General features: G+C 45.9%; 1 protein-coding gene across 1 annotated transcript in view; it reads right to left on the bottom strand.

Moving 5' to 3' along the window:
• Nucleotides 1–14815, bottom strand: part of CACNA1I (calcium channel, voltage-dependent, T type, alpha 1I subunit) — a gene marked incomplete at its 3' end in the record, with an annotated part of 154634 nt that overhangs the window by 35180 nt on the left and 104639 nt on the right. Inside the window, exons 7-9 of the mRNA XM_010284255.1 lie at nucleotides 14489–14581; nucleotides 8456–8762; nucleotides 6657–7060 (exon numbers count right to left, since the gene is read on the bottom strand). Coding sequence (XP_010282557.1) covers nucleotides 6657–7060; nucleotides 8456–8762; nucleotides 14489–14581 — 804 coding nt within the window. The remainder of the gene's footprint in view (nucleotides 1–6656; nucleotides 7061–8455; nucleotides 8763–14488; nucleotides 14582–14815) is intronic.

Consider the following 14815-nt stretch of genomic DNA (forward strand, 5'->3'; position numbering starts at 1 on the left):
CCAAAGTGAGATAAAAACTTCCTCTCAGTATAACGGGTTGCATCTTGGGGCCAGGCTAGACAACCCATGGCCTGGGTTGAGACTGCCAGGGCACTTCACCTGGCTGCAGCACGCTGATGACCGTCACCCTCCTAAGCAGCAGGTGGTGAGGACCTGCTCCAAAGGAAAGCATGCCAGCGGGCATGGCAGCTCCAAGGCACTTCTTCAGGGCTCCTCTGGCCCAGAGGTCTATGTTTACCTTGGGGCAGGTATGTCACACCTCAGACAAGGTTCCATATGTGATGTTTAACCTAATGCACCACCAATCCCCAGCTCCATGCCTTCGATTTAAGTCTGGCTGGGCTCTGTGGTAGCAGGCAGTAATACTCTCACTGTTTGGATGCCCTGCTGAAAAGGTGACCAAAGACTTCCCTCTTCCTTCACATTGGTCTGAGCTGTGCCTGGCCATCAGGCCACTCTTTTAAGCATGTCATAAAATGGATGGGAACAAGAAAACTACAAAAGCCTGTTGTTCAGGGCAAAAAAGGACAGACACTCCTGGCACGGCGGAAACAAAAAAGTGAGTCCCTGCAGGTCAGAGCCAATATTTTTACCATGAACTCAGTATTACTGCCCACTAGGAAGGGGCATAGTCTCTCCCTGAGGACTGTAAAATTGCCCTTTTCCTGAAGGGCGGCCTTTGTGTTGGTGATGCCTGTTACTCAGCTGGTGGAAGGGGAAGTGAGGGACAAATGCAGTTCTGGGTCTGAACCTCCCCCTGAAGCTTGGGGCTGCTTTAACCCCTGCTCTGGGACCTCGAGAGACCCAGATCCTCCCAGGTGTGCAAATGGACTGGAAACTGGTCCTCACATCTGTGGCTTCCCATGGCCTTTGCTAATTTCTTGCACTCCTTGTTGCAGATTTTTATTGAAATAATTCAATTTTTTTAAATCGAAAAAAGGAGAGATGCCTCAATTTCCATCCATAATTACATTTTGATAACAAAACCACCCTGAAAATGAAGGGGAGAGGAGGGGAGATAAGAGCAAAGAGAGAGGAAGAATGAGCAAGTGCACAGAGGAAGGTAGAGATGAAGATCACTTCATGGAGAGCCAGGCAGCAATGACACTGACCAGGAACATGAGGTCCATATGCTAAACAGAGATGCCAATTTCATCCTGAATCAAATGATTATGTCAGTGAGAATGAGGAATGTAAAAAAGCGACAGGCTATGATGGTGGATTATCCTTCTCTCTGCCGTCCACACGTTCTCTCTTGTGCTGTCGTAAGGAGCAATTGATGTTTGAAAAGCCATGCTTGCATCTCGCTTGTGGAAAAGGTCACCCGTTCCCCCCTCTCTCCTTCCCTCCCTGACATCTGTTTCTCTAGTCAAGCCTCCACCTGTTAATCTTTTTCTAATGGGCCATCAATCACCCCCAGCAAAGCATCCTTCCTAGAAGGAAGGACTGGGCAGGGAAAGGAAGGACAGACGGGCAGAGAGAAAGGCAGCGAAAGAGGAATCAAAAAGCAAAGCTGAAAAAAAAACAGTAAAATAAACTCACTGGCACCGACAAGAAGTAGAGAAAGGGAGATTTTTCTTAAATGGAGTAGGAAAGATGTAAAGGCTGTGGAAGGAAGAGCAACACTAAAGGAATGAACTCAGGAAAAAGAGGAGAAAAAGAGCAGGGCCAGCTGGCGAGGCCCAAGGCAGCACGCTCACCGGCAGACCCTGCATGGCAGCCTTTCCTGGGGATACAGGTAATTCAGCAGAGCAAAAAGAGCCATCGGCTGGGTGGGGGCCACCAGTGGCTGTGTCCCGTGTGGGGATGCCCTCGCACCTGGGGCAGCATGGCCATGAGTGACAGTGGACAAGGCTGGTGGCTGGGACATGGCTGGTGCAGGGGACTTTCTCTGGCCAGGGAAGTGTGAACCTGATGAAGGGGGCAAGGAAATAGGGAAAAAGTGGTTCTCTCCTTTTCCTCCTACCAACACGCAGGATCCCCAACACAATGGACGTGTCAGCTCACAGTTGTGAGACCTCCGCAGGCTCCCACAGACAGCACTCAGGCATTTATCATCAAAGCCGTTAGCAAGGCTTCCTCCTCCTACGCCACCCAAGTTTACCTAGAAAGTGTAAATTGAAGTGTCCACAAGGAAAGGCCTGAACTCAAGGCTATATTAGTCCAAGCAAAATGAGGGAACACCAGAAATCTCCCCACAAGAAGCCTGTTCATATTGCCAAGCCAGGATAGACTGGTATACCCATCACACTAGGAGAGAAACTTGAGCAAAACTGTGGGAGCCGAGTATTGGGGTGAGGAAGGTGGCTAGAAGGGGAGAGAGATCCCAGGGGCAAAGCAGGCCCAGAGCCAGTGTTTTAACCAGACTGGTTCTGCATATGCATCTCTTTCCAAATCCACGAAACTACCTAATTCACATCTTCATGGTATGAAGTCCTTCATCCCTAACAATGTATATCACACACTAAGGGTGAAATGTATGATTCAGATCTACTTCAGAGCTCCTACCCAGTGATCAGAAACCAGAACCAGGACAATAGAGGGCAGCAGCTCAGCTTTTTTCCCCCTTTTCAGTTTCTTACTAACATTGGAGTTCTTATGTCAGATTAGATTGAAAATGTAATTAGTCCATTACCTGACAGCAGCCAGAAACTCCTATGCTATAGGAAAGGTTAAGAATATGCAGACCACCATGAAACCCCTGCAGAAGTTTCTCCTAACCAGGAGTAAATTTGCAACCGTCCAGAAACTGAAGAGTGATTCATATGATCCATGCAGAGCAGCTCTACCAAACTGTACCTGCACATCACTGCCTCTGAGAACACAAGAGAGAAACATTCCATAGAGAGGTCTCTCCAGCCTGTCCATTTTTACTCACCATTTCAAAGTCACTTGACAATAATCAGAAGTGTTATAGAAATCAGCCATGGAACACACCAACTAGATTTTACTTACTCTAATCACCACCCCACAATCAATGCAGAATTTTGTGATGCTGTGTTATACCCTAATTTTACAGGACTAAACCACTAAAGTGGTTTCATCTACCACCCCAGGGAGACTGTTCCATCATTTACTAAATGTCAGTATGATGAGCTGGCTTGGACTTTTGCTGAATGCTTCTGACAGGCAGCAAATAGTAAAAAGAGAAGCAATAACTGTAAAATATGAACTTGTGGATGCAATAAATGCTGGTATAAAGGGAAATCACACAGGCTAAAGGATATGAAGGTACTGATCCACAGGGCTGGGCCAGTTAGGAAACAAGGGATCATCTCCTGATCCACACAAGAGAGACCTCATAAAGTATTGATTTGATGTACAAAGGAATACATTGGAGAAGATAAACCAAGTTACTCAGCAATTGTCTCATTGGCTACTAATGGCAAAGAAGCTTGAGTCCAAGAGGTCATTCAAGAAATACATGAGAAAGGCAGCCTGGGACATTCAGCTGGGACCAGCCTTTCATCCTCACGCTGAATAAGGGAGAAAAGCAAGCAGCACCAGATCCTCTGTGAATATTAAAAAAAGTAAGCTTCTTAAAAGGATCCTTCTGGACAGTCACAAGCATCTAATAGCTTGATTTTCTACACTGGATTTTAAAAATAGGCACTTCCAAGTAGAAGCAGATTTGAGGAACTGCAAAAACTATTTCAAGCAGGACGAGGCTTGAAATGATGGATTTTGGTTTGTGCAATGTCCCAGCAATATCTGAAGGCCTAATACTGAGGATATTACATGGTATAATGCACACTGGTGGATTTGAATAAACATATCTATTTACAAGTGATAATTTGTGATAAGCTTAAGGATTAAAAATGACTCATAGCAATGCAGTTTGTCCCAAAATGAGTTGATGTCCCTCACAAGAAATGCATAAGGAGATGGGAAGCTGCCTTGGCCACACAAACAGGACAGAACAAAAGACTGGATGGATAAGCTAAACAAAGCCAAATTCCAAGGTGATTTGGATCCAAGTAAAGTGGTTTGAGTTGCTGAGGTTAAGTCTCCTGGCAGAATAACACTGAATATTAAACCCCTGAACTGTAACAAACAGATAATTTTAATTAATGTTTTTCTTTCTCTTGGTCAAGGCTCAGGAAACGAAGGTGAGACTCGCACATGGGCTCTGTCCCCCAGGTTCCTGTATTTCTGAGCCTGAACTTTGTGCCTGGCTCCTGCAGTCTCTCTTGCCCTTTAAACCTTTGGTCAGTAGGTCAGCTCACCTGTGTATAGTCCGTGAATGAGTGGAGCAGCAAGGAGCTGATGGACATGCCATGAACTGCTCCCAGGACTGCTCAAACCTGTGACATCCTCTTGCCCAGGCAGATATGTCCCCAGAGAGTGGCTGGGGTTGAGATCTCTCATGCACCAGAAAATAGAAGCTCGAGAGGTCTCTATACACATTAGCTTTGGGCCAGGAGACATTCATATGATGAAGTAGCTGAAGCAACAGAAGCTACTTCAGTCATGGGATGGCATCACCCTGCAAATCACAGATCCCTGTGGGCAGAGGGGTTTTGCTGGATAACATTCTGTGAAAATTTGTGTTTCTGGGAGGAAAAACAAAAGGAAAAAGAGAGGAAGGAGAGAAAAAGAGGCGATGAAGCACCAGTCTGTGAGGTACTGATAGCATGGCTTGAGGTAAACTGAGAGCAAAGGGAAGTGCAAATGCCTGTGTGCTTTTGAGTTAAATGCTGATGGAAAAGGACCTGGAACTCATGGAATGGTCTGAATATTATTATTTTTAATCTTCTTGTGCCAGGGAAACGGGATTCAGCATACACATTTTAAATAAACAGGCTGCACCACATTTTTCAGTTAGGATCAATTTGGCTGATACCTCTTTCTAGTAGAAACAGCATGCAGGGTCATAAGCTTTTCCTAGCTACTTATGGATAAAAAATGACAGCATAACTTTAAGGACATGTCATTAATAACCTGCTACTAGAAACCCCAAGGCTGCAGGTAGATCCTACTCTGCTGAGGGCTGTACAAACACAACAGAGGTGGCCTAGAAGGTCTTAAATCTGCACACACAATAGCCAGAACATGAGAGTGAATTCTCTACCTCCAGCTCAAATATTCTTCTGCTAAACTCTTAATTCACGCTGTCTCCAACAAACCAAAATGAACAATGGCTCTCCCTACTTGGTGCTCATATCTTTAAAACATCAGTGGGCAGTTTTCTTATTGTCCTGGGCTTCAACCCTTAGTCATCTCTCTGCTACGTGATAAATACATCACTCTTTTTTATTTATTTTCATGAGTCAACGCCTCCAGCCTCTTCTTCATTTTCCTCTCTTCTGAGCTCCTGCCAGTATTTTTTCTGGTCCTGAAGCATCGAGTGCAGTTTTGCATTCTGGGATCAAATTAAGGTTTCCCATCCTTTTATCAGAAACTAGCTGGGTTTTGAAAAATGGCCTAATGTTGGTAGGTGGGTGGGATCCAGATATCTGCGGCTTCAAATACCGGCTCAGACACTGTGTTGCCTCAAACAGGGAATTTAAGATACTCTGGGTCTCAAGGTATCTCCATCCTGATACAGCACAGAACAAAATCTGAGTGCCTTGATTGAACCAGACTCACTGCCTGAGACTGTGTTTGTAGCTTGACTTCACCTTGGGTCCAAAGCTTCAGTGCAGTCAGCATCTCAGTAGCGGAGCAATCTCTTACTTTTGTGATCTGGGCAGACACATGGAGGGAATCACAGTCACATTCAGAGTGGTGGCATAGATCTGACACATGGATGTGCAGCACGGACTCCTTTAACGCAAAGTGCAGCAGAGCTACCAGCTAGCAATGCAGATGCAAGGTCATGGGTGCGCTTAACACCCTCTGAAGCTGGCTCTGCACATCACAAAGTAGACAGAGCCTCTGTTTCCCAGCTATAAAATGAGGGCACACAATCCTTCTGCATCTCGCAAGTCTGTCATTAGGATAAAGTGCACTGCTGACTCAGAGCTGCCTGCAAACTATTGCTGTGAAAGTCAAACCTGTGCCCACACCTGCTGTCTATGTCTGACCTATCTATCACTTCTTGCTGTCAGGGCAAAGGAAAAACTCAAGCCACCTGAGCCCCCAAAATGAATGGAGATGGGAGGTGGTGCCTTTTCTAGCCTTCTTGTATAGATAGACTGTTCTCAGGCATCTCTTAATTAGTCCGGAAAGACTAGCAAGCTGATGGATTTGAATTGAGATGCTGGTGAAGTGCCTATGACATCCCCAGAGGGCACATTAAATTAACCAAATAGACTAAGGATTCAGTAAGCTAATGAAGAGAGAAATGAGAGAGAGAGAGAGAGAGAGAGAGAGAGAGGGATGAAGATGGAAGAGATGAGGGTGAAGGATAGAGAAGCAGGTGGAAAGAGAAGACAGGGTAAAAAAGAAAAAAGAAGGATAAAAGTGAGCAGGGAGGAGGAAAAGAGAGGTATTGAAAGGAGGTGAGAGGAAAATACATGGAGACAGTAAAAGTGATTAAGTGCAGGCTTTTTCCAAAGCCATGCTGGGACCATCTGTACAATGAGCAATTTGGCCTGGGGTCCAAATTGCTCAATCTCTGCCTCCACCAAGTTGCATCAGCTGCTTAGCGAGGCCATAATCCCGAGCAGGACTCACCAGTCACCACTGCCACCCTGTGCCCTGAGGTTCCTTACCTGCTCATGGTGCTCAATGCCCATGCTGATAGTGTTCACTAGGATTGCGATCATGATCCCACGGTTGAAATACTTGCTGTCCACAATCCCTCGAAGCTTGACCCTCACTTCTCGCCACATGTCACTGCAGAGCTTCAGCCGTCTGCCTTCTTCCACCTCCTCCTCTTCCTTCTCTGGCATGGAGGCACCCTGGTCCTCTCTGCTGCCTTCTCCCTCATCTTCACTGGCTCCTCCATCCTCCTGGTCTGAGTCGGCGCTATCCAGGACAGAGAGCCTTCGGGATGCTTCATGCTCCCTTCTATGGCATTGGGGGCAGTTGGTGGGATCAGAGGTTGCTGTCATAGCAATGGGCTGGACCAAGCCCTGAGGAGGGCAGTCAAGAGAGTTGTGCTGCTGGCAAAGCCCTAGGGAGAGAAATGATCATGCTTAAAGGAGAAGGCTTTGAAAAAGACATTGAAACTGGGCATCTGTTTGGCTTTTGAGTATTTAGGCAGAGTAACTGGGCTTTCTAGCTGTAAGGATGATTAGACCCTGACACATCATCTCAAGGGCAGCAATAAAAGCCATTGTCGTTGGGGGCTTTACACTGGTTGTGTCACCAAAAGGCACGGTACTGTTCAGCTGCCAGTGATTAGGCTCAATGGGGGTTCATGTCCATCAAAGGAAGAACTGTTTTGTCTGATGCAGAAATCACCGCTTGAGACTCAGTAGCTTGTGTTGAGTGGGAACGGAGGGAAAAATGATCACAAGGGTTGCTTTTGGCCTGAACTGCTGTGAGTGGGGTCTGAGAATCTACATGCTGAGCTGAACTCTCCAAATTAGGGAAGCTACATTAGCAAAACATCTCAAGAAGACAGAAAAGGCAGTGCAAGAACACTTCCTCCTGATAGTCCGTGCACTCTGAATCAGAACAGATCTCCTGAATTCAATGAGAAAAAAACTAAGTTTGTGTTCCTCAATCCTCCTTGGACCTCAAAGATCAAATAGACACTGGGGGAATGAAGCAATTAATTCATTAACATAGTGCATGAAGCCTGCAGAAACTTTTCTCCCAGCAAGTAAAGAAAATGAAAGACTGAGTATGCAAGACCAGTTGAAGGAAAATCTGCCTTTTTGCTTGTTAATGGGAGCATAACTTAAGAAAGGCATTGGCAGGCAGTTAATACTAACTCTATAAAAGCATTTTTACAGTCACTTTTCAGGACAGACATCCAATTTAAATAGTATCTTGTGTCTAATTTTACACAACAGCATGTGCTCCCATCAAGAGAAATTGTCTCCATTGCCCTTGCATATCAAACTGACTTATTCAGTACTGCTCCCTTGGTTCAGGAGACACCCTATTGCAATTCTATTCTCTCTGCCTCTCTTTTGAGGTCCCACAGCAACTCAGTTTGGGAGAAGAGCTCTGGGGGACCCGCTGTGCCATAGAGTCCAATCCTTAGTCCCACTTCATCATACCACCCTAATACCTCTCTAATTGCTCTCATCATCCTGTTATGCCAGACCTGGAGCCCTTTCAAGCCTCAGCCAGTGCCTTTAATGTCATCCCATTATGGTCTCTGGGTTTCAGACCTGGGTTTCCCATGTTCCCTGCTGGTGACCCCTGTTTCATTCCCATCCTTGTTGGTCATCCCCACCTTGCTGGTCCAGTGCGCTGGTAATGGCCCCATGCTCAATGGCCAATGTTAATTCTAATTCTGTGCTTTGTAGGCACAGGTCTCCTTTAGCAAGCTGGGACATGAAGATGCTCACATTTCCCCTATTGGCATTTCCAGCTTTACCCACACAATCCTTACTGTAGTGCCTCTGGCTTTTCCTGTTCATGCCTAGCTTGGCATCGCTTGGCTCCATGTGGCCCTGGCGCCGGCTCTGTATGCTGTTGTACAGCCCAAGGGTGCGGCGTTTGGCTTTGCGCACAATGTGGCAGACGTATTGGAAGATCTCCTCATAGCAGTCTCCCGGCTCCATGTAGCTGGCAACAGTGCTGGAGGAGAGGTACCGGGCCCTCTGCTCCTGCATCAGCTGGTGCTCCCGCTGCTTGGTCTCCGAGAACTGCGTGGCAATGACCACCAGGCACAGGTTAATCATGAAGAAGGAGCCCACCTAGTAGCAAAGGAGAAGGGACGGTCAATGTCAGCACGAGGAAGAATATGTGGGAGGGGGAATGTAAGAAGAGAGAGAAGAAGAAAGTGACTGGAAGCAGACAGAGGAATGGGAACCTGTCTGTGTATGAAGATGGGATTTCAGAGAAAGCCAGGGCTAGCTGAGCTTGTTTTTGAGAACTCACTCAATGCCATTTCCGTGCAGAATTTAGAGCTCTGAATTGAAATTCAGGAAACACAAGCCTGACTTTTGGCTCTTTTGGCAGGCTTTGGGACCTTTAGCAAGTCACTTAGAAGTTACCTGCAAAGGGTTTGATGAAAACTGGACTTTTTCTTTCCCTCTCCTTTGTGTTAAACAGAAGGTGGGAGACAGAGGACTAGTTTGGTAGTTTGGTTGCTTTCTCCTCTGTTTACTCTTTTACTACTGGAAAAATCATGCACTGTCATTTATGGTCTTCAACTCTTGGAGGACATTTTCTTCATTTCTACCATTTACATCTGAATTCACCATACAGGGAGATGGCACTTTGTTGAAATAAATGAGGTCTTGAAGTCAAAGAGGAGCTTACAAAAACTAATGACTTTGAGAAGGACACTAAATAGTATGACAAAACAGTGCTTCCTTGCTCACTTTCAGTTCTTCTGATACTAGACATATTATATCAGCTCTTATTTTACTTGTTCTCCAGCCTAGATAGGCTTTCCATTTTGAATACAAAAACAACCACAACCCACTCCCCCAATTTCTTAGAAACAAAACAAAATGCCCAAGTTCTTCCTAGTCTCCATACTGAAGCCAAAAAGTCTATCAATCAATCAGTCTTATTTTACACCTTTGCATGTTCCTTTGCCTCAGTTTTCCTATCTGTAAAATGGAGCAAATATTTCTTGGTGCTGAGAGACCTGGAGGCAAAAATCTCACTTTCAGTGTTACATATTATGAAATTACAGATGAATCTCCACTAGGAGATCTATTCATTACCCTTAGGATGAAACCTGGGCTTCAATATGATGAGAATTTCATACATAAAAGAGCTGGTAACCATATTCAAAATCATTCTCAAAAGCTATGATGCCTTGATTGGTGCCTACTACCTGTAGAGCTGTAAGTGGCGATACAGCACTGATGAAACACAGAGTCTGATCTCTGAACAAGGAACACAGGTCTGCGCTACTCTAAAACGGACTCTGCAGGGAAGCCCCCAGGAGGAGAGGAAGCACCAGCTCAAGATTTCTGCTTCCCCTGGATGAGGGAGCATCCCTGCTAAGAGACACCCTCGCAGCATGTTCCCCCTGTACGAACCCACACAGGACCCAGTCTCACCTCCCCATCTCTGCTTTCCAAGCAAACAGCTCTGACCGAGCTGGATCCAGTCCTGCCCTTACCTTCATGCATGTGTCCTCGCCCATATAACCCTTCCAGCAAAGGGGATAGGGCAGGCAAATGTGGCGATAACTTGATCCTAACTCTTGTGCATGCAAAAGGTGGAGTTTTTTTCAGCAAGTACCCCAGCTTGTTTTTTCTATCCAAGCAGCCTTCCCCCCAGTGCACAGTCCCTGCCACTCCCCCACCAGCTTGCCCCCTTTCTTGTCCCTTTCTCTTGCATACAGGTGTCCAGCAGTTCCATCCAGAGGCTCAATACAGTGGCTCTCAGTATTTCAAAGGGGAGATGTCCCTGCTAGCATCTGAATAAGCCTTTGAAACATGAAGCCCTTCCCAACCAGATTCAGCATAAGAACAATAAACCATCTCAAAATAAAGGGCTTTTTTTTTCCTCCTCCTCTCAGCACCCTTCAAAGCTGTTCTAATTCTGTTTCCCTTCATCACTGAATCCTTCTCTTCCCTCTGCTTCCGCCCATATTTCAGCCTATTTTCCCTTCAGTTTCTGTATGTGGCCTTGAAAATTAAAACAATGCCTTGTTCGGATTCCTTCACCTTCCCCCAAGATTTTCCCTAGTCCGTGATGTCTTGCATGTTTCCACTGATGAGAGTATGAACAGGAATCCAAATTCTTCTCCGATGCACTCTCCTGCCTTCCTCCCCCTCAGCACCACATGGTGCTGACATAGCCTTGCCCATCCAGTTACCTCCCTCGGCTCGCCCTGAGCGAGGCAGGGTTGGGAGCTGTACACCGGCTGTGCGCACATTTCTGCAATGCTAATTGCGACACTGCCCCGTGCAGCTTCCAACAACTCCACAAACAACAAGCGATTAGACTTGCAACACCTTCTCTCTAGGCTACAAGCAGAGGAGCTGAGGGCAACAAGATGCCCTCAGCATGGTCACGCTGTAAGCCTGGGGCTGATCTGGAGCGGGGTTCAGTTTTCACATCGCCAAGCCCTGTCCTCACAGGCACCGTTTGCTGCGATCTCCCACCAGATGACCAAAAAGGGGAGGAGAGAGAGGACTGGATATGGCAACTAATCCCCAATCCTTAAACCTCTTAGCTAGGAACATCAAATGCAAAACAAATTAGCTTGTTTAATCCTTAAGATGACAGGCAAGTCCATAAACTCTAAGGCTTTGCCGATCTTGACACTGCCTCCCAGCTAGCAGTAGGACAGGAAAGGTCTCATATGGCTTGTGAGAGATCCATCTCAGCTAGCTGAGTGGGGAGACGGAAAATGTCTGACAGAGTCAGACAAAGCATCTGACAAAGGCAGGAGACCGTTGATTCAGAGCCCCAACACAGGAGTCCCGTTCAGCCCTGAGGCTGAGCTGTACTTTGATTAAGCTGATCCTGGCCTTGTTCAGCCCAACGTTCAATCCCTGTCTCTGCAATATCTAATAAAACCTGACTGGTGATGGAGATGCTTACTTATTTGCCCATTATTTTTATTGCTTATACTTGGATATCCAGCTTGTCTTCTGAAGCCTACATGTGTAAGCACAGAGCACTTCAAGGAGGCCACTGAGTGCTGCAACATAGATGCCAGCCTAAGAGTTCAGAAGAGCTTTGTCTAGTCCAGGAGCCACACCACGGGCCAAGTAGCTGGAGAGGTGACAAAGAGACAGCTGGACCTCAAGCAGGAAGACCCAGATGAAACACTGACCCAAGAGGTGAAAGCAGTCCTTCTGCAAGGCCACTCTGAGTGCCAGAGTCAGCCAGCACTCTTCCCCTCAGGGGAGCACATCTATGCAGGAGTCCTAACTGTGCTGAGAACATATCCAGGTGGTGGAGCCTTCCTTCTGCCAGATAAGCAGTAGCAGGTAATGCCCTTATGTAAGTGTTTGAAGATAACTCTGTGAGGGAAGAAGTCATGGGTGAAAACATAGCTCTAATGAAGAGGTTGCAGAGATATGGCCTCAGAAGAGTAAGCCTGAGCCAACGCTAGGATGTATGTCGAAAAGCAGAGTCAGGGCTTGAAGTATGACTGTCAGAGCAATCCTGCTTAGAAACCCAGGCCTTTCAACCATGAAGAAGGAGGGAAGGATAAAGGCTGGAAGGACTGTGCTTCGTGAGACTTGAAGAGGGATTGTCATTTCTGTGAGAATACTCAGAGGGAAAATGAAACCAAGTGATAGCAAGTTCACACTGTGGTGTTGCTACATGCTGCAAAAGATGCATTAGACGTGCAAAGAAGATAACAGAAGGTAACTAAATACTTTCTTGGTGTAACTCCACCAAAGGCAAAGGAAATATCCCATGTAGCATATGGCTCCTTTGTTCTGAGCAGTCCCCAGAGTAAGTTGAAGTTCATGCGCTCCTGTGTTTCATGGAAATAAACCTACATGGCGTCTGCAAATGAGGAGGGAGTGTCTAGAAATGTCAATGACAGTCTACAGTAAAATGTCAGGTGGAGTGTTTAATTGAGGGTTTTCAGTGCCTGCAAATTCAGAGACAAAGTTTGAATCACTGGGAATCCACATGAGGTGAGCCAGCACTAGAAGGATACTCCTGCTTAGAAACCAAAAATATGCTGACAGATTTTATATAGTTTGGAGGAGGGAGTGAGGGGCAGTTTTTGGAACTGGCCTGCAGGAGACAGGCATGCCCACCCCGATGGTTAAACACTGCACAGTCCTTCCTGGCTCTGGGAGAGACTGTGTCTGAGACAAGGAGTAAAGTCTGTGCCGAATTCACATTGTACAAATCTGTGTATCCTGGCCATGCTGCTCAAAGTGAAAATGCAAGTACGTACTAAATACCTATTGCGTGGGGGGAGATCTGAACAAACCTTATGGGAAATAATTGTTTTCTGAACTCACAAAGAGCAGTGGATGTTCGGTTTGCTTTTGAGAACAGAGCTGGCTGGAACTCTCCCCCCATCCTGTGCAATTATACTCTGTCTCTCCTTGGGACTCTCCAGCCTCAAAGTAAAAGCACCCTTCCTTAAGGTGTATTTCACCTCTGCTGTCCTGGCTCATGCTTCAGCCCACAGGGAGAAGGTCATCTTTCTGTTTTTCTCTCCTTGTCTTTCCCTTGTGATGGCAGAAGGCCAGAAGGCAGGGAGAAATTAAGGGTACAATGGAGATTCAGGTTTTTCATGAGTTCTCTGACCTGAATGGACCAGCAGATTTGTTTTTTGTGCCACTCAGCAGTACAAGCTGCAGAACTTATCCCAGAAATGGGATTAATGTCTGTTTGCTCTCAAGTCACTGCACGTCAATTTGAATTTAAACTAGATCCTGTGCCAGGTGAGTCTGTTAATGTTACTGGGTGACAGCTTCTAGAGATCTTGTTTCTAGGAGGGCTTGGCCACACAGGACAAGTGGTAGGTGAAGAGCAGAGTGTTAGCCAGGTCCATTCAGCAGCCCATCCAAATGCCTGTAGGCCTTGGAAATATACAGTGATGTCCTTACTGGCTAAGTGACCTAGAACTAAATTGCACCTACCACGTACAGATTTTATACTTCCCATAATCCATCCTATGTCTTTGCCTTCTACTCTTGACTTTGATCCCCATGTGGGAAAAGTGTGATGATCTTCATAGAAACAAAATTCTTCCTTGTTAGAAACAGGATATTCCCTCCAAGAAAATGCTTTTATGTCTAGGTAGGTTGAGGAATGGAAGAGGCAATGGCACAACATTTCTCACCTCTCTCTCCAGGCACTGACAACAAACGTCCTTACAGCAAAGCACCCTTCAAACTTCACTTGTATAAATCCACGGGGCTTATAAACCGCTTATTAGGTTCTCATCACTGACACACTTCTCCCTTTCCATCCCCACCAGCTACAAGTGATGTCACACAGCCAGTTTATGTTGGACTGCTGACACTTTCGGAGCAGCAGCTTCTTTTTGTTCATGGTAAAGAAGTAATTCAGCATGACAGACCCTGAATCTGACAAAAATCTGAATCTGAGAAATCTAGGTGCTGCCAAAAGCCATAAAACATGACTCAAGAGTGACTTAAAAGCTTAAAATGTATAAAAAGACCAAGTAGGAAAGCAGATCAGAAATGGTTTTCTGTGCTTTTGGGTCTACTGGTTTGGGGAATTTACTTTGAGAGAAGATCTGCAGATGGGAATTTTATCCTATACTGGGTATGTATATCTCTAGGAATCAATCCTGAGCATATTTTTCAAGTGAAAGAGAATAACCTGGCTGACAACTATGTGATCCTACCACCAACTCTTGGTGAAAATCAACTAGCCATGTTCCTGAGATTCCTAGAAGAAATCCAGGTAAAGTAGTTCGCTTCCCCAGTATCTGTTGACCTAACACTTGTTTTTTGTAGGCTCTTAGCTTGCAATGCTGACAGTCCGGAAGTCTTATACTTACGATTATCAGCAAGATAAAGTAGATAAAATTGTAGAAGGAATGGGCATCCATCACGTAGTACATGATCTCCACCCACCCTTCCAGTGTGATCACCTGAAAAGACAAACAACAACAAGAGAAACCAGAGGGACATGGGCTTCCAGAGTTCACTCCTCAGTGTATACAGGCAGATACTGGCAGGGTTGTTGCAACCCAAGGAAGGTGAGAAACAACAATTCATTTCAAGGAGGCCAAATTTCCATTCCAGGAAATCAGCATGGCACTGGTTGGTGACACTGGCATACTGTCAAAGCCTGTGAGATCATGCTAGCCCACAGCAGGCATATT

This window comes from Phaethon lepturus, unplaced genomic scaffold, assembly GCF_000687285.1.
Source record: "Phaethon lepturus isolate BGI_N335 unplaced genomic scaffold, ASM68728v1 scaffold7750, whole genome shotgun sequence".
NCBI lineage: Eukaryota > Metazoa > Chordata > Aves > Phaethontiformes > Phaethontidae > Phaethon > Phaethon lepturus.